The sequence below is a fragment of the Lagenorhynchus albirostris genome, chromosome 2 (genome assembly GCF_949774975.1).
Source record: "Lagenorhynchus albirostris chromosome 2, mLagAlb1.1, whole genome shotgun sequence".
NCBI classification, from domain to species: Eukaryota; Metazoa; Chordata; class Mammalia; order Artiodactyla; family Delphinidae; genus Lagenorhynchus; species Lagenorhynchus albirostris.
Window position 1 is genome coordinate 76,528,832 of NC_083096.1, and position 24,170 is coordinate 76,553,001.

Genomic DNA, 24,170 nt, shown 5'->3' on the forward strand with positions numbered 1-24,170 from the left:
AAACATATGTTCCCATATGTCTTCCCTCTTGCGTCTCCCTCCCTCCCACCCTCCCTATCCCACCCCTCCAGGCTGTCACAAAGCACCGAGCCAATATCCCTGTGCCATGCGGCTGCTTCCCACTAGCTATCTACCTTACTACGTTTGTTAGTGTGTATATGTCCATGACTCTCTCTCGCCCTGTCACAGCTCACCCTTCCCCCTCCCCATAACCTCAAGTCCGTTCTCTAGGAGGTCTGCGTCTTTATTCCTGCCTTACCCCTAGGTTCTTCATGACACTTTTTTTTCCTTAAATTCCATATATATGGGTTAGCATACGGTATTTGTCTCTCTCTTTCTGACTTACTTCACTCTGTATGACAGACTCTAGGTCTATCCACCTCATTACAAATAGCTCAGTTTCGTTTCTTTTTATGGCTGAGTAATATTCCATTGTATATATGTGCCACATCTTCTTTATCCATTCATCCGATGATGGGCACTTAGGTTGTTTCCATCTCTGGGCTATTGTAAATAGAGCTGCAATGAACATTTTGGTACATGACTCTTTTTGAATTTTGGTTTTCTCAGGGTATATGCCCAGTAGTGGGATTGCTGGGTCATATGGTAGTTCTATTTGTAGTTTTTTAAGGAACCTCCATACTGTTCTCCATAGTGGCTGAACCAATTCACATTCCCACCAGCAGTGCAAGAATGTTCCCGTTCCTCCACACCCTCTCCAGCATTTATTGTTTCTAGATTTTTTGATGATGGCCATTCTGACTGGTGTGAGATGATATCTCATTGTAGTTTTGATTTGCATTTCTCTAATGATTAATGATGTTGAGCATTCTTTCATGTGTTTGTTGGCAGTCTGTATATCTTCTTTGGAGAAATGTCTGTTTAGGTCTTCTGCCCATTTTTGGATTGGGTTGTTTGTTTTTTTGTTATTGAGCTGCATGAGCTGCTTGTAAATTTTGGAGATTAATCCTTTGTCGGTTGCTTCATTTGCAAATATTTTCTCCCATTCTGAGGGTTGTCTTTTGGTCTTGTTTATGGTTTCCTTTGCTGTGCAAAAGCTTTGAAGTTTCATTAGGTCCCATTTGTTTATTTTTGTTGTTATTTCCATTACTCTAGGAGGTGGGTCAGAAAGGATCTTGCCGTGATTTATGTCATAGAGTGTTCTGCCTATGTTTTCGTCTAAGAGTTTGATAGTTTCTGGCCTTACATTTAGGTCTTTAATCCATTTTGAGCTTATTTTTGTGTATGGTGTTAGGGAGTGATCTAATCTCAGACTTTTAAAAGTACCTGTCCAGTTTTCCCAGCACCACTTATTGAAGAGGCTGTCCTTTCTCCACTGTACATTCCTGCCACCTTTATCAAAGATAAGGTGTCCATATGTGCGTGGGTTTATCTCTGGGCTTTCTATCCTGTTCCATTGATCTATCTTTCTGTTTTTGTGCCAGTACCATACCGTCTTGATAACTGTAGCTTTGTAGTATAGTCTGAAGTCAGGGAGCCTGATTCCTCCAGTTCCTTTTTTCGTTCTCAAGATTGCTTTGGCTATTCGGGGTCTTTTGTGTTTCCATACAAATTGCAAAACTTTTGTTCTAGTTCTGTGGAAAATGCCCGTGGTAGTTTGATAGGGATTGCATTGAATCTATAGATTGCTTTGGGTAGTAGCGTCATTTTCACAATGTTGATGCTTCCAATCCAAGAACATGGTATATCTCTCCATCTATTTGTATCATCTTTAATTTCTTTCATCAGTGTCTTATAATTTTCTGCATACAGGTCTTTTGTCTCCTTAGGTAGGTTTATTCCTAGATATTTTATTCTTTTTGTTGCAATGGTAAATGGGAGTGTTTTCTTGATTTCACTTTCAGATTTTTCATCATTAGTATATAGGAATGCCAGAGATTTCTGTGCATTAATTTTGTATCCTGCCACTTTACCAAATTCATTGATTAGCTCTAGTAGTTTTCTGGTAGCATCTTTAGGATTCTCTATGTATAGGATCATGTCATCTGCAAACAGTGACAGCTTTACTTCTTCTTTTCCGATTTGGATTCCTTTTATTTCCTTTTCTTCTCTGATTGCTGTGGCTAAAACTTCCAAAACTATGTTGAATAAGAGTGGTGAGAGTGGGCAACCTTGTCTTGTTCCTGATCTTAGTGGAAATGCTTTCAGTTTTTCACCATTGAGGATGATGTTTGCTGTGGGCTTGTCATATATGGCCTTTATTATGTTGAGGAAAGTTCCCTCTATGCCTACTTTCTGCAGGGTTTTTATCATAAATGGGTGTTGAATTTTGTCAAAAGCTTTCTCTGCATCTATTGAGATGATCATATGGTTTTTCTCCTTCAATTTGTTAATATGATTTATCACATTGATAGATTTGCATATATTGAAGAATCCCTGCATTCCTGGAATAAACCCCACTTGATCATGGTGTATGATCCTTTTAATGTGCTGTTGGATTCTGTTTGCTAGTATTTTGTTGAGGATTTTTGCATCTATGTTCATCAGTGATATTGGCCTGTAGTTTTCTTTCTGTGTGACATCCTTGTCTGGTTTTGGTCTCAAGGTGATGGTGGCCTCGTAGAAGGAGTTTGGGAGTGTTCCTCCCTCTGCTATATTTTGGAAGAGTGTGAGAAGGATAGGTGTTAGCTCTTCTCTAAATGTTTGATAGAATTCGCCTGTGAAACCATCTGGTCCTGGGCTTTTGTTTGTTGGAAGATTTTTAATCACAGTTTCAATTTCAGTGCTTGTGATTGGTCTGTTCATATTTTCCATTTCTTCCTGATTCAGTCTTGGCAGGTTGTGCATTTCTAAGAATTTGTTCATTTCTTCCAGATTGTCCATTTTATTGGCAGAGAGTTGCTTGTAGTAATCTCTCATGATCTTTTTTATTTCTGCAGTGTCAGTTGTTACCTCTCCTTTTTCATTTCTAATTCTATTGATTTGAGTCTCCTCTCTTTTTTTCTTGATGAGTCTGGCTAGTGGTTTATCTATTTTGTTTATCTTCTCAAACAACCAGCTTTTAGTTTTATTGATCTTTGCTATTGTTTCCTTCATTTCTTTTTCATTTAGAAATCAGTATCTTGAAGAGATACCCCATGTTCATTGTAGCATTATTCATGATAGCCAAGATATGGAAATAACTTAAATGTCAGTGGATGAATGGATAAAGAAAATGTGGTATATAACATTATACTATATTTGATGTAATATAGATATAATACATGATATATTATTTTGTCTTAGAAAGGGAGGAAACCCTGATATTTGTGACCAAAAAAGCTGAACTTATAGTAGCAGAGGGGAGAATAGTGGTTACAAGAAACAGTGGTGTAGGGGAAAAAGGGAGATTAGAAAAAAAGAAAAAAAGTAGAACGGTGGTTGCCAGGGCTTGTGGGGAGAAGGTCATGGGGAATTGTTGTTTAATAGGTACAGAGTTACAATTTTGCAAGATGGATGGTGGTGAGGGTTGCACGACAACATGAATGTACTTAATACCTCTGAACTGTACAATGATTAATATAGTAAATTTTATGTAATATTTATTTCACCACAATGAAAGAGAAAATAAAGTACTACTGGGTTATAGCCCAAAGTATAAAATAAATATTCATGAGTACATGCTGACATAAATAAATGATTAAGTGCATATGTCCATACATATATACATACATAAGGAGAGGGAAGAGATACATTTCCTATACAGGACATTCAAAATAATTTATGATGACACTCCACCCTCAGTGATGGGGAGCTTAACATCCCACATTTTTTTTTTTTAGATGTTGGGGGTAGGAGTTTATTAATTTATTTATTTATTTTTGCTGTGTTGGGTCTTCGTTTCTGTGCGAGGGCTTTCTCTAGTTGTGGCAAGTGGGGGCCACTCTTCGTCGCGGTGCACAGGCCTCTCACGATCGCGGCCTCTCTTGTTGCGGATCACAAGCTCCAGACGCGCAGGCTCAGTAGTTGTGGCTCACGGGCCTAGTTGCTCCACGGCATGTGGGATCCTCCCAGGCCAGGGCTCGAACCCGTGTCCCCTGCATTAGCAGGCAGATTCTCAACCACTGTAACACCAGGGAAGCCCCAACTCCCCACTTCTTAGTTGTGGGCTTTGCACAGTGACTTCCTTCCAAAGAATACAGTACAGTAATATGGGATGTTGGAGAGAGGATGAGGAGAGTGGCAAAGCCTGATAGATGTTACCTCAGCCAGGTGATCAAAGTGATAAATCATGTGAATAGTATGTCCCCTTTAAATAATGTGATGAAAAAGGCACTTTACCTCTGTGGTCTTCCTCTTAAAAACCCATAACTCCAGTCTAATCATGAAGAAAACATCAGACAAACCCAATTTGAGGGATATTCTATAAAATACCTGACCAGGACCCCTCAAAACTGTCAAGGTCATCAAAAATCAAGGAAAGTGAGAAACTGTCACAGTCAAGAGGAGCCTAAGGAGACAAGACAACTAAATGTAATGTGATATTCTAGATGGGATCCTGAAAGAGGAAAAGACAGTAGGTAAAAACTAAAACAATAGGAATAAACCTTGAACTTCAGTTAATAATAATGTACCAATACAGTTTTGTTAATTATAATAATAAATGTGCTATACTAATGTAAGATGTTAATAATAAGGGAAACTGGGTGTGATGTGTATGGTAACTCTTTTTACTGTCTTCTTGACTTTTTCATAAATTGGAAACTGTTCTAAAGAAAGGTCTATTACACCTACTACTATATGTAAAATAGATATACAACAAGGATTTGCTGCATAGCATATGGAACTATATTCAATATCTTGTAATAACCTATAATGGAAAAGAATCTGAAGTTGTACAGCTGAAACTAACACAATATTGTAAATCAACTATAGTTAAATAAACAAATTAAAAAAAGAAAATAACAGAAAAATAAGGTCTACGAAAAAATCAAAACCTAAGACTTCAAAAACATTTGCACATATTCTGGGTGTTTCTGATTACTTCTCACTGTGCCCCCAATCTTCCCAACCAGTTCTACTCAGACTTCCTTCTAACTCTTGTCCTGTTAGGAGGACTTGAGCCTTCATTCTCATCCTCTGAATAATGAGAGCCGCTGACAAGCATTAACTCAAGGAGTGAGGTAGTTAGATCAGAATTTTAAGTAGAACACCCTGTCCTCTGTGTGATGGGTGGATTGCAGGGTGTGTGGAGACAGGGAGCAAAGGAGAACAGCTTGAGGGCCATTGCAATAGTTCAGGTGAGAAATGACCTCAGTCAAAGCTTGGGAGGTGTGGGTAAGGATAGCAAGGACTTGGTCTCTGCTGGAGAGTAGGGAAGCAAAGGAAAGGAGTGGAGAATGATGTGTTGTCTCTGGCTTCGGTGAATGCAGAGAAGGTATCATTACCCGAGAGAGAGAATACCTAAGGAGGAATGACAGTGGGTGTCCCTGGAGTTGGGTGGGCAGTAAGAGATACTAAGTGCCCTTCAACCTATTGAGTTTGGGTGCCTATGGCAGTCTCAAAAGGGATGTCCCTGACATATGCTCATGGCTGTGATGAAGTAGCTTTGGGTAACTTGAGACAACCTGCCTGAGATGATGTGGTAAACTAGTTAGAGCCAGGTGATTCCCAGGAAGGAGAGAGCCCCCACGTCCTGATGTGACTGATGGCAGGAAAGGCTACAGAAATGTCAGGGAGGGTAACCACTGCAATGACCTTGGATCTGTATTTCTCCAGGCTATTCAGCACTTTGGCTTTCATGATTCCAGCTGGCCCAACCTTTACTTCCTTTAGTGACACTGTCACTTTCTCCTTCAGAGACCAGTCCCAGGAGTCTCTCCTCTCCCCATCTTGCCCAGTTCTGCTTCTTTGCTTTCCTAAAGTCTTCCTTAACCATGCAGGCAGTTAATAAGACTCTTGGAAACCATGAGGACATTCTATGGAGAGAAAACCTGGGCAGGGACCAGAACCCAGGTGGAGCCTCCACTCCCTCCCCGTGCCTTTGGCCATGGGCTAGGATTGGGCTCCGGGGCTATAATGTAAAGCAGTGTTGAACTGAGATGAATAGATCCTCTTCCCCCAACCAGAATAACCTATCTCCTCTTCATGACTGCCAAGTGCTCCTTTCAGGTGCATGAATGAAGTTGTTTTGTTTTCTTTTGGTGTTGTTGTGATCTCATTTTTAGAAGCTGTTGAATGTATTGAATGGTTTGGGGAGCAGAATTAAAAAGGGGTCAAAATGTCTGTCCTCCTTTGGAAATTGGCCAAGAGTCATTTGCAACCATTAACCCCCACACAGGTTTCTATACGGTGAGCGACACAGGGTAAAAAGCCAAAGAGAATACAGGATCCCAGGTCTTCCAGCATTTATTCTGTATTATTGTACACACTCACAGATTCAACAATAGTAGTGGGGATGCAGTCAGAGTTGCTGTAGTCACTGTCTCTTCAAGCAGAGGCTCTGGACACCTGAGGTTGGGATTGGGCTCATCAGGGGTGGGTGCTGGGCAATAGCTCCCCTCCCCGCCAAGCCCTATCCAAGGGACATGCAGAAGGACAGGGTCAGGCAGGTTCACAGATAAGGTGGGCCACCCAGGCTGGGGACTGGAGGTAAGCCTGGCCACTGGCTCTCTCTTCACTTGTGTGGGACTTCCAGGGGCCTCTGGGCCCCTAGGGGTGGTTACTTATATTTGGGGGACACTACACCTCCTGCTTCTTTAGGGGGCAAGACTTCTCCCTTCAGTGGCTGGACTGGGTTGGTCTCTTGGACCTGGCCAGGAGTTGGGACAAGAAGAGGCTACTTCAGCAACCCCTCCTACTGCTTCAGCTGCTGCTCCCCTTTCTTTTCCAGTTGCTCATCTTTCTTTGCTAGCTCTTGATCCAGCCGCTGGCCCAAGACCTTCTTCTCCTGTTTCAGCTGTTCCACATGCTTTCCTTGCTCCTGTGACACTTTCTGCTGCTGCTGCTGCTGTTCCACAGGCTTTCCTTGCTCCTGTGACTCTTTCTGCTGCTGCTGCTGCTGCTGTTCCACAGGCTTTCCTTGCTCCTGGGACTCTTTCTGCTGCTGTTGCTGTTCCACAGGCTTTCCTTTCTCCTGTGACTCTTTCTGCTGCTGCTGCTGCTGTTCCACAGGCTTTCCTTGCTCCTGGGACTCTTTCTGCTGCTGCTGCTGTTCCACAGGCTTTCCTTGCTCCTGGGACTCTTTCTGCTGCTGCTGCTGCTGTATGACAGGCTTTCCTTTCTCCTGGGACTCTTTCTGCTGCTGCTGCTGCTGTTCCACAGGCTTTCCTTTCTCCTGTGACTCTTTCTGCTGCTGCTGCTGCTGCTGTTCCACAGGCTTTCCTTGCTCCTGTGACTCTTTCTGCTGCTGCTGCTGCTGCTGTTCCACAGGCTTTCCTTGCTCCTGTGACTCTTTCTGCTGCTGCTGCTGCTGCTGTATCACAGGCTTTCCTTGCTCCTGGGACTCTTTCTGCTGCTGTTGCTGTTCCACGGGCTTTCCTTGCTCCTGGGTCTCTTTCTGCTGCTGCTGCTGCTGTTCCACAGGCTTTCCTTGCTCCTGGGACTCTTTCTGCTGCTGCTGCTGCTGCTGTATCACAGGCTTTCCTTGCTCCTGGGACTCTTTCTGCTGCTGTTGCTGTTCCACGGGCTTTCCTTGCTCCTGGGACTCTTTCTGCTGCTGCTGCTGCTGTTCCACAGGCTTTCCTTTCTCCTGTGACTCTTTCTGCTGCTGCTGCTGCTGTTCCACAGGCTTTCCTTTCTCCTGTGACTCTTTCTGCTGCTGCTGCTGCTGTTCCACAGGCTTTCCTTTCTCCTGGGTCTCTTTCTGCTGCTGCTGCTGCTGTTCCACAGGCTTTCCTTTCTCCTGTGACTCTTTCTGCTGCTGCTGCTGCTGTATCACAGGCTTTCCTTTCTCCTGGGACTCTTTCTGCTGCTGCTGCTGCTGTATCACAGGCTTTCCTTGCTCCTGGGACACTTTCTGCTGCTGCTGCTGTTCCACAGGCTTTCCTTTCTCCTGGGACTCTTTCTGCTGCTGCTGCTGTTCCACAGGCTTTCCTTGCTCCTCTGACTTTTGCTGCTGCTGCTGCTGCTGCTGCTGTTCCTGCTGCTGTGGCTCCTGTTGCCGTGGCTCACACTCTTTCTTGGGCACCTCCTTCACAGGAGTTGTGTGTTTCTTCCCGAGCTCCATGGGATCCTTCCCTGGGATCTCCGAGGGTACCTTCTGGAATGGGGCAGGCAGTGGAGTTGGCTGCTTCACTTGCTCCTGCTGGATGTTGGTGGGAGGAGAAACAGGCTTGAGGGGCTCCTTACTGGGGGCAGTGGGCAAGGTCACCGGCAGAGTACATTGCTGAGACATCTTGGAAGCTGCTTTAGGTCAACCTGAAAATCAGGATGGGTCAGAGGGTTAATTGAAGGCGAGGAAGTAGATGAACCCCTGGAAATATGCAGCAGCGCCTGGTTTTTCAGCATCCTCTCTTCCCTTGGGTGGGGGTACTCTCCCACCCACGCTGGGCTATCATTCCCCAGAAGCAGCAGAGTGAAGGGTAGGAATGGAGAGGGGCAGGGAAAGACCCTCCTGGGAGCCTCTTGTTCCCAAGAGACAACAAAGAGGACTCTCCAGAGGTGCTCTGCAAAGGTGGGCTGGGTACCACTTCACCTCCTGCTCTTGCCTATCCTTGTCTCTCCCTTGTTTCTGACCTTCATGTACAAAGAAGAGAGATGAGCTCTGGGATTATGACAGGAAGAGGGAAGGTGCCACGAAAAGAAAGGTCTCCTGGAGAACTCCCGAGTCCTGGAAAATCAGTAGCCCATCCCGAGAGGATCTGAGAGGTGAGGGTGCACGCCCTGGACTGGAGTCACATGACATGATCTCAGCTTAAATCTCCCAGTGAAATGCTGTGTGGTTCTGCGAAAGTCATTTAGCCCCTCTGGACCTCAGGTTTCTCCTCTGTAAAATGAACAGATTGGCCTATTCAGCTCCAGAGCTGCTTTCTCTCCTGACCATCTGAGCTTTAGCTGGTGGTGGTGGGAGGGGGCTGGAAGGTTGCTGAGAGCTGGAGTTGGTTCTTTCAAGTCTCCTACTTCTAAGCTGGGTTTCCCTGTCCCTGCTCAGCCTGGGTTCTCCAAATAGAAAGTGTTCCCCATGCTGCATTTCTCCCTTTGGTAGCACAGCCAAGAGTTACAAGCATGTCCCCGGACACCCTGCCTCCATAAAGAAGGCAAAATCACAGTCAGCCCAAATCAATCAGTTTTAGGAGAGAAACTGGCCATATTTCCCCTTTATCCCCATCTTACTCCTCTCTCTGTCTCATTCTATTTCTCTGTCTCTCTGTCTCTCTGCCTCTCTGTCTCTCTGCCTTTCTTTCTCTCTCTCTCTCTCTCTCTCTCTCTCTCTCTCTCTCTCTCTCTCTCTCTCTAAAATACGGTCCCAAGAAAGTATGGGGTAGGAGGAGATTGCTGTCTGTTCTGTGTTTCCATACCATGGCACCTAGCCCTCAGCACAGTGACCTGAGCCCTCCAAGAAGGACAGTAGTCCTGTTGAATCCAGCACACAAATGATACCTACACCCACCTGGCTGGCCACCCCCAGCCGTATTCTGGCCTGTGGGAGACCCCTGGTCCCAACCTTGGTTCTGCCAGCTAACACTTACCTGACTCACAGTGAGGATGGCTGCAGAAGCTTCTAGTGGAACACTGAGCCGAGCAGGGGCCGGGGTGCCCTTTATACTGTTCCTCAGCCTCGCCTCTCTCCCAAGGTGAAGGAGATGGACTGGTTTCACCACTCCTGTTGGTCTACTTCCTCTAGCCCCTTCCTGACTCATCATAGGAACCTTAAGCAAAAAACCCGTCAGGGCCCCTTTTCACAGGGACACACAGCTCCTGCCTGGCCAGAGGGCTCTGGGGGCTCATTCACTCCTGTGATCCTCGCGACCTGGGCACAGGGAGGTGAGGGAGGCATCTCAGGAACCTGGTCCCCTTTTCCTCTTGTTTTGTGACCTCAGCCAAGCTTTTCTTCTGAATCTCAGTTTCTCCACCATACTGTTTCCAACAGGAATATGAAAAGATTCCCAGCATCACTTATCAGCAGGGAAATATGAATCAAACCACAATGAGATATCCTCTCACACCGGTTAGAATGGCTACTATAAAAAAGTCAAAAGCTAACAAGTGTTGGCAAGGATGTAGAGAAAAGAGAACCCTTGTACACTGTTGGTAGGACTGTAAATTGCTACAGTTATTATATAAAACAATATGAAGGTCCCTCAAAAAATTAAAAATAGAACTACCATATGATTCAGCAATACCACTTCTGGGTATATATCTAAAGAAAATGAAATCACTACCTTTTTTTTTTTTCTTTAACATCTTTATTGGGGTATAATTGCTTTACAATGGTGTGTTAGTTTCTGCTTTATAACAAAGTGAATCAGTCATACATAAACATATGTTCCCATATGTCTTCCCTCTTGCGTCTCCCTCCCTCCCACCCTCCCTATCCCACCCCTCCAGGCTGTCACAAAGCACCGAGCCAATATCCCTGTGCCATGCGGCTGCTTCCCACTAGCTATCTACCTTACTACGTTTGTTAGTGTGTATATGTCCATGACTCTCTCTCGCCCTGTCACAGCTCACCCTTCCCCCTCCCCATAACCTCAAGTCCGTTCTCTAGGAGGTCTGCGTCTTTATTCCTGCCTTACCCCTAGGTTCTTCATGACACTTTTTTTTTCTTAAATTCCATATATATGGGTTAGCATACGGTATTTGTCTCTCTCTTTCTGACTTACTTCACTCTGTATGACAGACTCTAGGTCTATCCACCTCATTACAAATAGCTCAGTTTCGTTTCTTTTTATGGCTGAGTAATATTCCATTGTATATATGTGCCACATCTTCTTTATCCATTCATCCGATGATGGGCACTTAGGTTGTTTCCATCTCTGGGCTATTGTAAATAGAGCTGCAATGAACATTTTGGTACATGACTCTTTTTGAATTTTGGTTTTCTCAGGGTATATGCCCAGTAGTGGGATTGCTGGGTCATATGGTAGTTCTATTTGTAGTTTTTTAAGGAACCTCCATACTGTTCTCCATAGTGGCTGAACCAATTCACATTCCCACCAGCAGTGCAAGAATGTTCCCGTTCCTCCACACCCTCTCCAGCATTTATTGTTTCTAGATTTTTTGATGATGGCCATTCTGACTGGTGTGAGATGATATCTCATTGTAGTTTTGATTTGCATTTCTCTAATGATTAATGATGTTGAGCATTCTTTCATGTGTTTGTTGGCAGTCTGTATATCTTCTTTGGAGAAATGTCTGTTTAGGTCTTCTGCCCATTTTTGGATTGGGTTGTTTGTTTTTTTGTTATTGAGCTGCATGAGCTGCTTGTAAATTTTGGAGATTAATCCTTTGTCGGTTGCTTCATTTGCAAATATTTTCTCCCATTCTGAGGGTTGTCTTTTGGTCTTGTTTATGGTTTCCTTTGCTGTGCAAAAGCTTTGAAGTTTCATTAGGTCCCATTTGTTTATTTTTGTTGTTATTTCCATTACTCTAGGAGGTGGGTCAGAAAGGATCTTGCCGTGATTTATGTCATAGAGTGTTCTGCCTATGTTTTCGTCTAAGAGTTTGATAGTTTCTGGCCTTACATTTAGGTCTTTAATCCATTTTGAGCTTATTTTTGTGTATGGTGTTAGGGAGTGATCTAATCTCAGACTTTTAAAAGTACCTGTCCAGTTTTCCCAGCACCACTTATTGAAGAGGCTGTCCTTTCTCCACTGTACATTCCTGCCACCTTTATCAAAGATAAGGTGTCCATATGTGCGTGGGTTTATCTCTGGGCTTTCTATCCTGTTCCATTGATCTATCTTTCTGTTTTTGTGCCAGTACCATACCGTCTTGATAACTGTAGCTTTGTAGTATAGTCTGAAGTCAGGGAGCCTGATTCCTCCAGTTCCTTTTTTCGTTCTCAAGATTGCTTTGGCTATTCGGGGTCTTTTGTGTTTCCATACAAATTGCAAAATTTTTTGTTCTAGTTCTGTGGAAAATGCCCGTGGTAGTTTGATAGGGATTGCATTGAATCTATAGATTGCTTTGGGTAGTAGCGTCATTTTCACAATGTTGATGCTTCCAATCCAAGAACATGGTATATCTCTCCATCTATTTGTATCATCTTTAATTTCTTTCATCAGTGTCTTATAATTTTCTGCATACAGGTCTTTTGTCTCCTTAGGTAGGTTTATTCCTAGATATTTTATTCTTTTTGTTGCAATGGTAAATGGGAGTGTTTTCTTGATTTCACTTTCAGATTTTTCATCATTAGTATATAGGAATGCCAGAGATTTCTGTGCATTAATTTTGTATCCTGCCACTTTACCAAATTCATTGATTAGCTCTAGTAGTTTTCTGGTAGCATCTTTAGGATTCTCTATGTATAGGATCATGTCATCTGCAAACAGTGACAGCTTTACTTCTTCTTTTCCGATTTGGATTCCTTTTATTTCCTTTTCTTCTCTGATTGCTGTGGCTAAAACTTCCAAAACTATGTTGAATAAGAGTGGTGAGAGTGGGCAACCTTGTCTTGTTCCTGATCTTAGTGGAAATGCTTTCAGTTTTTCACCATTGAGGATGATGTTTGCTGTGGGCTTGTCATATATGGCCTTTATTATGTTGAGGAAAGTTCCCTCTATGCCTACTTTCTGCAGGGTTTTTATCATAAATGGGTGTTGAATTTTGTCAAAAGCTTTCTCTGCATCTATTGAGATGATCATATGGTTTTTCTCCTTCAATTTGTTAATATGATTTATCACATTGATAGATTTGCATATATTGAAGAATCCCTGCATTCCTGGAATAAACCCCACTTGATCATGGTGTATGATCCTTTTAATGTGCTGTTGGATTCTGTTTGCTAGTATTTTGTTGAGGATTTTTGCATCTATGTTCATCAGTGATATTGGCCTGTAGTTTTCTTTCTGTGTGACATCCTTGTCTGGTTTTGGTCTCAAGGTGATGGTGGCCTCGTAGAAGGAGTTTGGGAGTGTTCCTCCCTCTGCTATATTTTGGAAGAGTTTGAGAAGGATAGGTGTTAGCTCTTCTCTAAATGTTTGATAGAATTCGCCTGTGAAACCATCTGGTCCTGGGCTTTTGTTTGTTGGAAGATTTTTAATCACAGTTTCAATTTCAGTGCTTGTGATTGGTCTGTTCATATTTTCCATTTCTTCCTGATTCAGTCTTGGCAGGTTGTGCATTTCTAAGAATTTGTTCATTTCTTCCAGATTGTCCATTTTATTGGCAGAGAGTTGCTTGTAGTAATCTCTCATGATCTTTTTTATTTCTGCAGTGTCAGTTGTTACCTCTCCTTTTTCATTTCTAATTCTATTGATTTGAGTCTCCTCTCTTTTTTTCTTGATGAGTCTGGCTAGTGGTTTATCTATTTTGTTTATCTTCTCAAACAACCAGCTTTTAGTTTTATTGATCTTTGCTATTGTTTCCTTCATTTCTTTTTCATTTAGAAATCAGTATCTTGAAGAGATACCCCATGTTCATTGTAGCATTATTCATGATAGCCAAGATATGGAAATAACTTAAATGTCAGTGGATGAATGGATAAAGAAAATGTGGTATATAACATTATACTATATTTGATGTAATATAGATATAATACATGATATATTATTTTGTCTTAGAAAGGGAGGAAACCCTGATATTTGTGACCAAAAAAGCTGAACTTATAGTAGCAGAGGGGAGAATAGTGGTTACAAGAAACAGTGGTGTAGGGGAAAAAGGGAGATTAGAAAAAAAGAAAAAAAGTAGAACGGTGGTTGCCAGGGCTTGTGGGGAGAAGGTCATGGGGAATTGTTGTTTAATAGGTACAGAGTTACAATTTTGCAAGATGGATGGTGGTGAGGGTTGCACGACAACATGAATGTACTTAATACCTCTGAACTGTACAATGATTAATATAGTAAATTTTATGTAATATTTATTTCACCACAATGAAAGAGAAAATAAAGTACTACTGGGTTATAGCCCAAAGTATAAAATAAATATTCATGAGTACATGCTGACGTAAATAAATGATTAAGTGCATATGTCCATACATATATACATACATAAGGAGAGGGAAGAGATACATTTCCTATACAGGACATTCAAAATAATTTATGATGACACTCCACCCTCAGTGATGGGGAGCTTAACATCCCACATTTTTTTTTTAGATGTTGGGGGTAGGAGTTTATTAATTTATTTATTTATTTTTGCTGTGTTGGGTCTTCGTTTCTGTGCGAGGGCTTTCTCTAGTTGTGGCAAGCGGGGGCCACTCTTCGTCGCGGTGCGCAGGCCTCTCACGATCGCGGCCTCTCTTGTTGCGGATCACAAGCTCCAGACGCGCAGGCTCAGTAGTTGTGGCTCACGGGCCTAGTTGCTCCACGGCATGTGGGATCCTCCCAGGCCAGGGCTCGAACCCGTGTCCCCTGCATTAGCAGGCAGATTCTCAACCACTGTAACACCAGGGAAGCCCCAACTCCCCACTTCTTAGTTGTGGGCTTTGCACAGTGACTTCCTTCCAAAGAATACAGTACAGTAATATGGGATGTTGGAGAGAGGATGAGGAGAGTGGCAAAGCCTGATAGATGTTACCTCAGCCAGGTGATCAAAGTGATAAATCATGTGAATAGTACGTCCCCTTTAAATAATGTGATGAAAAAGGCACTTTACCTCTGTGGTCTTCCTCTTAAAAACCCATAACTCCAGTCTAATCATGAAGAAAACATCAGACAAACCCAATTTGAGGGATATTCTATAAAATACCTGACCAGGACCCCTCAAAACTGTCAAGGTCATCAAAAATCAAGGAAAGTGAGAAACTGTCACAGTCAAGAGGAGCCTAAGGAGACAAGACAACTAAATGTAATGTGATATTCTAGATGGGATCCTGAAACAGGAAAAGACAGTAGGTAAAAACTAAAACAATAGGAATAAACCTTGAACTTCAGTTAATAATAATGTACCAATACAGTTTTGTTAATTATAATAATAAATGTGCTATACTAATGTAAGATGTTAATAATAAGGGAAACTGGGTGTGATGTGTATGGTAACTCTTTTTACTGTCTTCTTGACTTTTTCATAAATTGGAAACTGTTCTAAAGAAAGGTCTATTACACCTACTACTATATGTAAAATAGATATACAACAAGGATTTGCTGCATAGCATATGGAACTATATTCAATATCTTGTAATAACCTATAATGGAAAAGAATCTGAAGTTGTACAGCTGAAACTAACACAATATTGTAAATCAACTATAGTTAAATAAACAAATTAAAAAAAGAAAATAACAGAAAAATAAGGTCTACGAAAAAATCAAAACCTAAGACTTCAAAAACATTTGCACATATTCTGGGTGTTTCTGATTACTTCTCACTGTGCCCCCAATCTTCCCAACCAGTTCTACTCAGACTTCCTTCTAACTCTTGTCCTGTTAGGAGGACTTGAGCCTTCATTCTCATCCTCTGAATAATGAGAGCCGCTGACAAGCATTAACTCAAGGAGTGAGGTAGTTAGATCAGAATTTTAAGTAGAACACCCTGTCCTCTGTGTGATGGGTGGATTGCAGGGTGTGTGGAGACAGGGAGCAAAGGAGAACAGCTTGAGGGCCATTGCAATAGTTCAGGTGAGAAATGACCTCAGTCAAAGCTTGGGAGGTGTGGGTAAGGATAGCAAGGACTTGGTCTCTGCTGGAGAGTAGGGAAGCAAAGGAAAGGAGTGGAGAATGATGTGTTGTCTCTGGCTTCGGTGAATGCAGAGAAGGTATCATTACCCGAGAGAGAGAATACCTAAGGAGGAATGACAGTGGGTGTCCCTGGAGTTGGGTGGGCAGTAAGAGATACTAAGTGCCCTTCAACCTATTGAGTTTGGGTGCCTATGGCAGTCTCAAAAGGGATGTCCCTGACATATGCTCATGGCTGTGATGAAGTAGCTTTGGGTAACTTGAGACAACCTGCCTGAGATGATGTGGTAAACTAGTTAGAGCCAGGTGATTCCCAGGAAGGAGAGAGCCCCCACGTCCTGATGTGACTGATGGCAGGAAAGGCTACAGAAATGTCAGGGAGGGTAACCACTGCAATGACCTTGGATCTGTATTTCTCCAGGCTATTCAGCACTTTGGCTTTCATGATTCCAGCTGGCCCAACCTTTACTTCCTTTAGTGACACTGTCACTTTCTCCTTCAGAGACCAGTCCCAGGAGTCTCTCCTCTCCCCATCTTGCCCAGTTCTGCTTCTTTGCTTTCCTAAAGTCTTCCTTAACCATGCAGGCAGTTAATAAGACTCTTGGAAACCATGAGGACATTCTATGGAGAGAAAACCTGGGCAGGGACCAGAACCCAGGTGGAGCCTCCACTCCCTCCCCGTGCCTTTGGCCATGGGCTAGGATTGGGCTCCGGGGCTATAATGTAAAGCAGTGTTGAACTGAGATGAATAGATCCTCTTCCCCCAACCAGAATAACCTATCTCCTCTTCATGACTGCCAAGTGCTCCTTTCAGGTGCATGAATGAAGTTGTTTTGTTTTCTTTTGGTGTTGTTGTGATCTCATTTTTAGAAGCTGTTGAATGTATTGAATGGTTTGGGGAGCAGAATTAAAAAGGGGTCAAAATGTCTGTCCTCCTTTGGAAATTGGCCAAGAGTCATTTGCAACCATTAACCCCCACACAGGTTTCTATACGGTGAGCGACACAGGGTAAAAAGCCAAAGAGAATACAGGATCCCAGGTCTTCCAGCATTTATTCTGTATTATTGTACACACTCACAGATTCAACAATAGTAGTGGGGATGCAGTCAGAGTTGCTGTAGTCACTGTCTCTTCAAGCAGAGGCTCTGGACACCTGAGGTTGGGATTGGGCTCATCAGGGGTGGGTGCTGGGCAATAGCTCCCCTCCCCGCCAAGCCCTATCCAAGGGACATGCAGAAGGACAGGGTCAGGCAGGTTCACAGATAAGGTGGGCCACCCAGGCTGGGGACTGGAGGTAAGCCTGGCCACTGGCTCTCTCTTCACTTGTGTGGGACTTCCAGGGGCCTCTGGGCCCCTAGGGGTGGTTACTTATATTTGGGGGACACTACACCTCCTGCTTCTTTAGGGGGCAAGACTTCTCCCTTCAGTGGCTGGACTGGGTTGGTCTCTTGGACCTGGCCAGGAGTTGGGACAAGAAGAGGCTACTTCAGCAACCCCTCCTACTGCTTCAGCTGCTGCTCCCCTTTCTTTTCCAGTTGCTCATCTTTCTTTGCTAGCTCTTGATCCAGCCGCTGGCCCAAGACCTTCTTCTCCTGTTTCAGCTGTTCCACATGCTTTCCTTGCTCCTGTGACACTTTCTGCTGCTGCTGCTGCTGTTCCACAGGCTTTCCTTGCTCCTGTGACTCTTTCTGCTGCTGCTGCTGCTGCTGTTCCACAGGCTTTCCTTGCTCCTGGGACTCTTTCTGCTGCTGTTGCTGTTCCACAGGCTTTCCTTTCTCCTGTGACTCTTTCTGCTGCTGCTGCTGCTGTTCCACAGGCTTTCCTTGCTCCTGGGACTCTTTCTGCTGCTGCTGCTGTTCCACAGGCTTTCCTTGCTCCTGGGACTCTTTCTGCTGCTGCTGCTGCTGCTGTTCCACAGGCTTTCCTTGCTCCTGGGACTCTTTCTGCTGCTGCTGCTGTTCCACAGGCTTTCCTTTCTCCTGGGACTCTTTCTGCTGCTGCTGCTGCTGTTCCACAGGCTTTCCTTGCTCCTGGGACTCTTTCTGCTGCTGCTGCTGCTGCTGTTCCACAGGCTTTCCTTGCTCCTGTGACTCTTTCTGCTGCTGCTGCTGCTGCTGTTCCACAGGCTTTCCTTGCTCCTGTGACTCTTTCTGCTGCTGCTGCTGCTGCTGTATCACAGGCTTTCCTTTCTCCTGTGACTCTTTCTGCTGCTGCTGCTGCTGCTGTATCACAGGCTTTCCTTGCTCCTGGGACTCTTTCTGCTGCTGTTGCTGTTCCACGGGCTTTCCTTGCTCCTGGGACTCTTTCTGCTGCTGCTGCTGCTGTTCCACAGGCTTTCCTTGCTCCTGTGACTCTTTCTGCTGCTGCTGCTGCTGTTCCACAGGCTTTCCTTTCTCCTGTGACTCTTTCTGCTGCTGCTGCTGCTGTTCCACAGGCTTTCCTTTCTCCTGGGTCTCTTTCTGCTGCTGCTGCTGCTGTTCCACAGGCTTTCCTTTCTCCTGTGACTCTTTCTGCTGCTGCTGCTGCTGTATCACAGGCTTTCCTTTCTCCTGGGACTCTTTCTGCTGCTGCTGCTGCTGTATCACAGGCTTTCCTTGCTCCTGGGACACTTTCTGCTGCTGCTGCTGTTCCACAGGCTTTCCTTTCTCCTGTGACTCTTTCTGCTGCTGCTGCTGCTGTATCACAGGCTTTCCTTTCTCCTGGGACTCTTTCTGCTGCTGCTGCTGCTGTATCACAGGCTTTCCTTGCTCCTGGGACACTTTCTGCTGCTGCTGCTGTTCCACAGGCTTTCCTTTCTCCTGGGACTCTTTCTGCTGCTGCTGCTGTTCCACAGGCTTTCCTTGCTCCTCTGACTTTTGCTGCTGCTGCTGCTGCTGCTGCTGTTCCTGCTGCTGTGGCTCCTGTTGCCGTGGCTCACACTCTTTCTTGGGCACCTCCTTCACAGGAGTTGTGTGTTTCTTCCCGAGCTCCATGGGATCCTTCCCTGGGATCTCCGAGGGTACCTTCTGGAATGGGGCAGGCAGTGGAGTTGGCTGCTTCACTTGCTCCTGCTGGATGTTGGTGGGAGGAGAAACAGGCTTGAGGGGCTCCTTACTGGGGGCAGTGGGCAAGGTCACCGGCAGAGTACATTGCTGAGACATCTTGGAAGCTGCTTTAGGTCAACCTGAAAATCAGGATGGGTCAGAGGGTTAATTGAAGGCGAGGAAGTAGATGAACCCTGGAAATATGCAGCAGCGCCTGGTTTTTCAGCATCCTCTCTTCCCTTGGGTGGGGGTACTCTCCCACCCACGCTGGGCTATCATTCCCCAGAAGCAGCAGAGTGAAGGGTAGGAATGGAGAGGGGCAGGGAAAGACCCTCCTGGGAGCCTCTTGTTCCCAAGAGACAACAAAGAGGACTCTCCAGAGGTGCTCTGCAAAGGTGGGCTGGGTACCACTTCACCTCCTGCTCTTGCCTATCCTTGTCTCTCCCTTGTTTCTGACCTTCATGTACAAAGAAGAGAGATGAGCTCTGGGATTATGACAGGAAGAGGGAAGGTGCCACGAAAAGAAAGGTCTCCTGGAGAACTCCCGAGTCCTGGAAAATCAGTAGCCCATCCCGAGAGGATCTGAGAGGTGAGGGTGCACGCCCTGGACTGGAGTCACATGACATGATCTCAGCTTAAATCTCCCAGTGAAATGCTGTGTGGTTCTGCGAAAGTCATTTAGCCCCTCTGGACCTCAGGTTTCTCCTCTGTAAAATGAACAGATTGGCCTATTCAGCTCCAGAGCTGCTTTCTCTCCTGACCATCTGAGCTTTAGCTGGTGGTGGTGGGAGGGGGCTGGAAGGTTGCTGAGAGCTGGAGTTGGTTCTTTCAAGTCTCCTACTTCTAAGCTGGGTTTCCCTGTCCCTGCTCAGCCTGGGTTCTCCAAATAGAAAGTGTTCCCCATGCTGCATTTCTCCCTTTGGTAGCACAGCCAAGAGTTACAAGCATGTCCCCGGACACCCTGCCTCCATAAAGAAGGCAAAATCACAGTCAGCCCAAATCAATCAGTTTTAGGAGAGAAACTGGCCATATTTCCCCTTTATCCCCATCTTACTCCTCTCTCTGTCTCATTCTATTTCTCTGTCTCTCTGTCTCTCTGCCTCTCTGTCTCTCTGCCTTTCTTTCTCTCTCTCTCTCTCTCTCTCTCTCTCTCTCTCTCTCTCTCTCTCTCTCTCTCTCTAAAATACGGTCCCAAGAAAGTATGGGGTAGGAGGAGATTGCTGTCTGTTCTGTGTTTCCATACCATGGCACCTAGCCCTCAGCACAGTGACCTGAGCCCTCCAAGAAGGACAGTAGTCCTGTTGAATCCAGCACACAAATGATACCTACACCCACCTGGCTGGCCACCCCCAGCCGTATTCTGGCCTGTGGGAGACCCCTGGTCCCAACCTTGGTTCTGCCAGCTAACACTTACCTGACTCACAGTGAGGATGGCTGCAGAAGCTTCTAGTGGAACACTGAGCCGAGCAGGGGCCGGGGTGCCCTTTATACTGTTCCTCAGCCTCGCCTCTCTCCCAAGGTGAAGGAGATGGACTGGTTTCACCACTCCTGTTGGTCTACTTCCTCTAGCCCCTTCCTGACTCATCATAGGAACCTTAAGCAAAAAACCCGTCAGGGCCCCTTTTCACAGGGACACACAGCTCCTGCCTGGCCAGAGGGCTCTGGGGGCTCATTCACTCCTGTGATCCTCGCGACCTGGGCACAGGGAGGTGAGGGAGGCATCTCAGGAACCTGGTCCCCTTTTCCTCTTGTTTTGTGACCTCAGCCAAGCTTTTCTTCTGAATCTCAGTTTCTCCACCATACTGTTTCCAACAGGAATATGAAAAGATTCCCAGCATCACTTATCAGCAGGGAAATATGAATCAAACCACAATGAGATATCCTCTCACACCGGTTAGAATGGCTACTATAAAAAAGTCAAAAGCTAACAAGTGTTGGCAAGGATGTAGAGAAAAGAGAACCCTTGTACACTGTTGGTAGGACTGTAAATTGCTACAGTTATTATATAAAACAATATGAAGGTCCCTCAAAAAATTAAAAATAGAACTACCATATGATTCAGCAATACCACTTCTGGGTATATATCTAAAGAAAATGAAATCACTACCTTTTTTTTTTTTCTTTAACATCTTTATTGGGGTATAATTGCTTTACAATGGTGTGTTAGTTTCTGCTTTATAACAAAGTGAATCAGTCATACATAAACATATGTTCCCATATGTCTTCCCTCTTGCGTCTCCCTCCCTCCCACCCTCCCTATCCCACCCCTCCAGGCTGTCACAAAGCACCGAGCCAATATCCCTGTGCCATGCGGCTGCTTCCCACTAGCTATCTACCTTACTACGTTTGTTAGTGTGTATATGTCCATGACTCTCTCTCGCCCTGTCACAGCTCACCCTTCCCCCTCCCCATAACCTCAAGTCCGTTCTCTAGGAGGTCTGCGTCTTTATTCCTGCCTTACCCCTAGGTTCTTCATGACACTTTTTTTTTCTTAAATTCCATATATATGGGTTAGCATACGGTATTTGTCTCTCTCTTTCTGACTTACTTCACTCTGTATGACAGACTCTAGGTCTATCCACCTCATTACAAATAGCTCAGTTTCGTTTCTTTTTATGGCTGAGTAATATTCCATTGTATATATGTGCCACATCTTCTTTATCCATTCATCCGATGATGGGCACTTAGGTTGTTTCCATCTCTGGGCTATTGTAAATAGAGCTGCAATGAACATTTTGGTACATGACTCTTTTTGAATTTTGGTTTTCTCAGGGTATATGCCCAGTAGTGGGATTGCTGGGTCATATGGTAGTTCTATTTGTAGTTTTTTAAGGAACCTCCATACTGTTCTCCATAGTGGCTGAACCAATTCACATTCCCACCAGCAGTGCAAGAATGTTCCCGTTCCTCCACACCCTCTCCAGCATTTATTGTTTCTAGATTTTTTGATGATGGCCATTCTGACTGGTGTGAGATGATATCTCATTGTAGTTTTGATTTGCATTTCTCTAATGATTAATGATGTTGAGCATTCTTTCATGTGTTTGTTGGCAGTCTGTATATCTTCTTTGGAGAAATGTCTGTTTAGGTCTTCTGCCCATTTTTGGATTGGGTTGTTTGTTTTTTTGTTATTGAGCTGCATGAGCTGCTTGTAAATTTTGGAGATTAATCCTTTGTCGGTTGCTTCATTTGCAAATATTTTCTCCCATTCTGAGGGTTGTCTTTTGGTCTTGTTTATGGTTTCCTTTGCTGTGCAAAAGCTTTGAAGTTTCATTAGGTCCCATTTGTTTATTTTTGTTGTTATTTCCATTACTCTAGGAGGTGGGTCAGAAAGGATCTTGCCGTGATTTATGTCATAGAGTGTTCTGCCTATGTTTTCGTCTAAGAGTTTGATAGTTTCTGGCCTTACATTTAGGTCTTTAATCCATTTTGAGCTTATTTTTGTGTATGGTGTTAGGGAGTGATCTAATCTCAGACTTTTAAAAGTACCTGTCCAGTTTTCCCAGCACCACTTATTGAAGAGGCTGTCCTTTCTCCACTGTACATTCCTGCCACCTTTATCAAAGATAAGGTGTCCATATGTGCGTGGGTTTATCTCTGGGCTTTCTATCCTGTTCCATTGATCTATCTTTCTGTTTTTGTGCCAGTACCATACCGTCTTGATAACTGTAGCTTTGTAGTATAGTCTGAAGTCAGGGAGCCTGATTCCTCCAGTTCCTTTTTTCGTTCTCAAGATTGCTTTGGCTATTCGGGGTCTTTTGTGTTTCCATACAAATTGCAAAATTTTTTGTTCTAGTTCTGTGGAAAATGCCCGTGGTAGTTTGATAGGGATTGCATTGAATCTATAGATTGCTTTGGGTAGTAGCGTCATTTTCACAATGTTGATGCTTCCAATCCAAGAACATGGTATATCTCTCCATCTATTTGTATCATCTTTAATTTCTTTCATCAGTGTCTTATAATTTTCTGCATACAGGTCTTTTGTCTCCTTAGGTAGGTTTATTCCTAGATATTTTATTCTTTTTGTTGCAATGGTAAATGGGAGTGTTTTCTTGATTTCACTTTCAGATTTTTCATCATTAGTATATAGGAATGCCAGAGATTTCTGTGCATTAATTTTGTATCCTGCCACTTTACCAAATTCATTGATTAGCTCTAGTAGTTTTCTGGTAGCATCTTTAGGATTCTCTATGTATAGGATCATGTCATCTGCAAACAGTGACAGCTTTACTTCTTCTTTTCCGATTTGGATTCCTTTTATTTCCTTTTCTTCTCTGATTGCTGTGGCTAAAACTTCCAAAACTATGTTGAATAAGAGTGGTGAGAGTGGGCAACCTTGTCTTGTTCCTGATCTTAGTGGAAATGCTTTCAGTTTTTCACCATTGAGGATGATGTTTGCTGTGGGCTTGTCATATATGGCCTTTATTATGTTGAGGAAAGTTCCCTCTATGCCTACTTTCTGCAGGGTTTTTATCATAAATGGGTGTTGAATTTTGTCAAAAGCTTTCTCTGCATCTATTGAGATGATCATATGGTTTTTCTCCTTCAATTTGTTAATATGATTTATCACATTGATAGATTTGCATATATTGAAGAATCCCTGCATTCCTGGAATAAACCCCACTTGATCATGGTGTATGATCCTTTTAATGTGCTGTTGGATTCTGTTTGCTAGTATTTTGTTGAGGATTTTTGCATCTATGTTCATCAGTGATATTGGCCTGTAGTTTTCTTTCTGTGTGACATCCTTGTCTGGTTTTGGTCTCAAGGTGATGGTGGCCTCGTAGAAGGAGTTTGGGAGTGTTCCTCCCTCTGCTATATTTTGGAAGAGTTTGAGAAGGATAGGTGTTAGCTCTTCTCTAAATGTTTGATAGAATTCGCCTGTGAAACCATCTGGTCCTGGGCTTTTGTTTGTTGGAAGATTTTTAATCACAGTTTCAATTTCAGTGCTTGTGATTGGTCTGTTCATATTTTCCATTTCTTCCTGATTCAGTCTTGGCAGGTTGTGCATTTCTAAGAATTTGTTCATTTCTTCCAGATTGTCCATTTTATTGGCAGAGAGTTGCTTGTAGTAATCTCTCATGATCTTTTTTATTTCTGCAGTGTCAGTTGTTACCTCTCCTTTTTCATTTCTAATTCTATTGATTTGAGTCTCCTCTCTTTTTTTCTTGATGAGTCTGGCTAGTGGTTTATCTATTTTGTTTATCTTCTCAAACAACCAGCTTTTAGTTTTATTGATCTTTGCTATTGTTTCCTTCATTTCTTTTTCATTTAGAAATCAGTATCTTGAAGAGATACCCCATGTTCATTGTAGCATTATTCATGATAGCCAAGATATGGAAATAACTTAAATGTCAGTGGATGAATGGATAAAGAAAATGTGGTATATAACATTATACTATATTTGATGTAATATAGATATAATACATGATAT

General features: G+C 43.7%; 2 protein-coding genes across 2 annotated transcripts; both read right to left on the bottom strand.

Annotated features, from left to right (window-relative positions):
* Positions 1 to 6,332: 6,332 nt before the first annotated feature.
* On the bottom strand, positions 6,333 to 8,371 carry LOC132515971 (involucrin-like). The gene is made up of 2 exons (XM_060142349.1): positions 7,880 to 8,371; positions 6,333 to 7,411 (listed from the first exon to the last, which is right to left on the bottom strand). Exons 1-2 carry the CDS (start codon positions 8,333 to 8,335, stop codon positions 6,797 to 6,799), a joined length of 1,071 nt encoding a protein of 356 aa, XP_059998332.1. The 5' UTR covers positions 8,336 to 8,371; the 3' UTR covers positions 6,333 to 6,796.
* An 8,377-nt stretch (positions 8,372 to 16,748) lies between these two features.
* Positions 16,749 to 18,876, bottom strand: LOC132513837 (involucrin-like). The gene is made up of 2 exons (XM_060138442.1): positions 18,398 to 18,876; positions 16,749 to 17,878 (listed from the first exon to the last, which is right to left on the bottom strand). The coding sequence occupies exons 1-2, from the start codon at positions 18,851 to 18,853 to the stop codon at positions 17,213 to 17,215; spliced, it is 1,122 nt and encodes a 373-aa protein (XP_059994425.1). The 5' UTR covers positions 18,854 to 18,876; the 3' UTR covers positions 16,749 to 17,212.
* Positions 18,877 to 24,170: the final 5,294 nt, after the last annotated feature.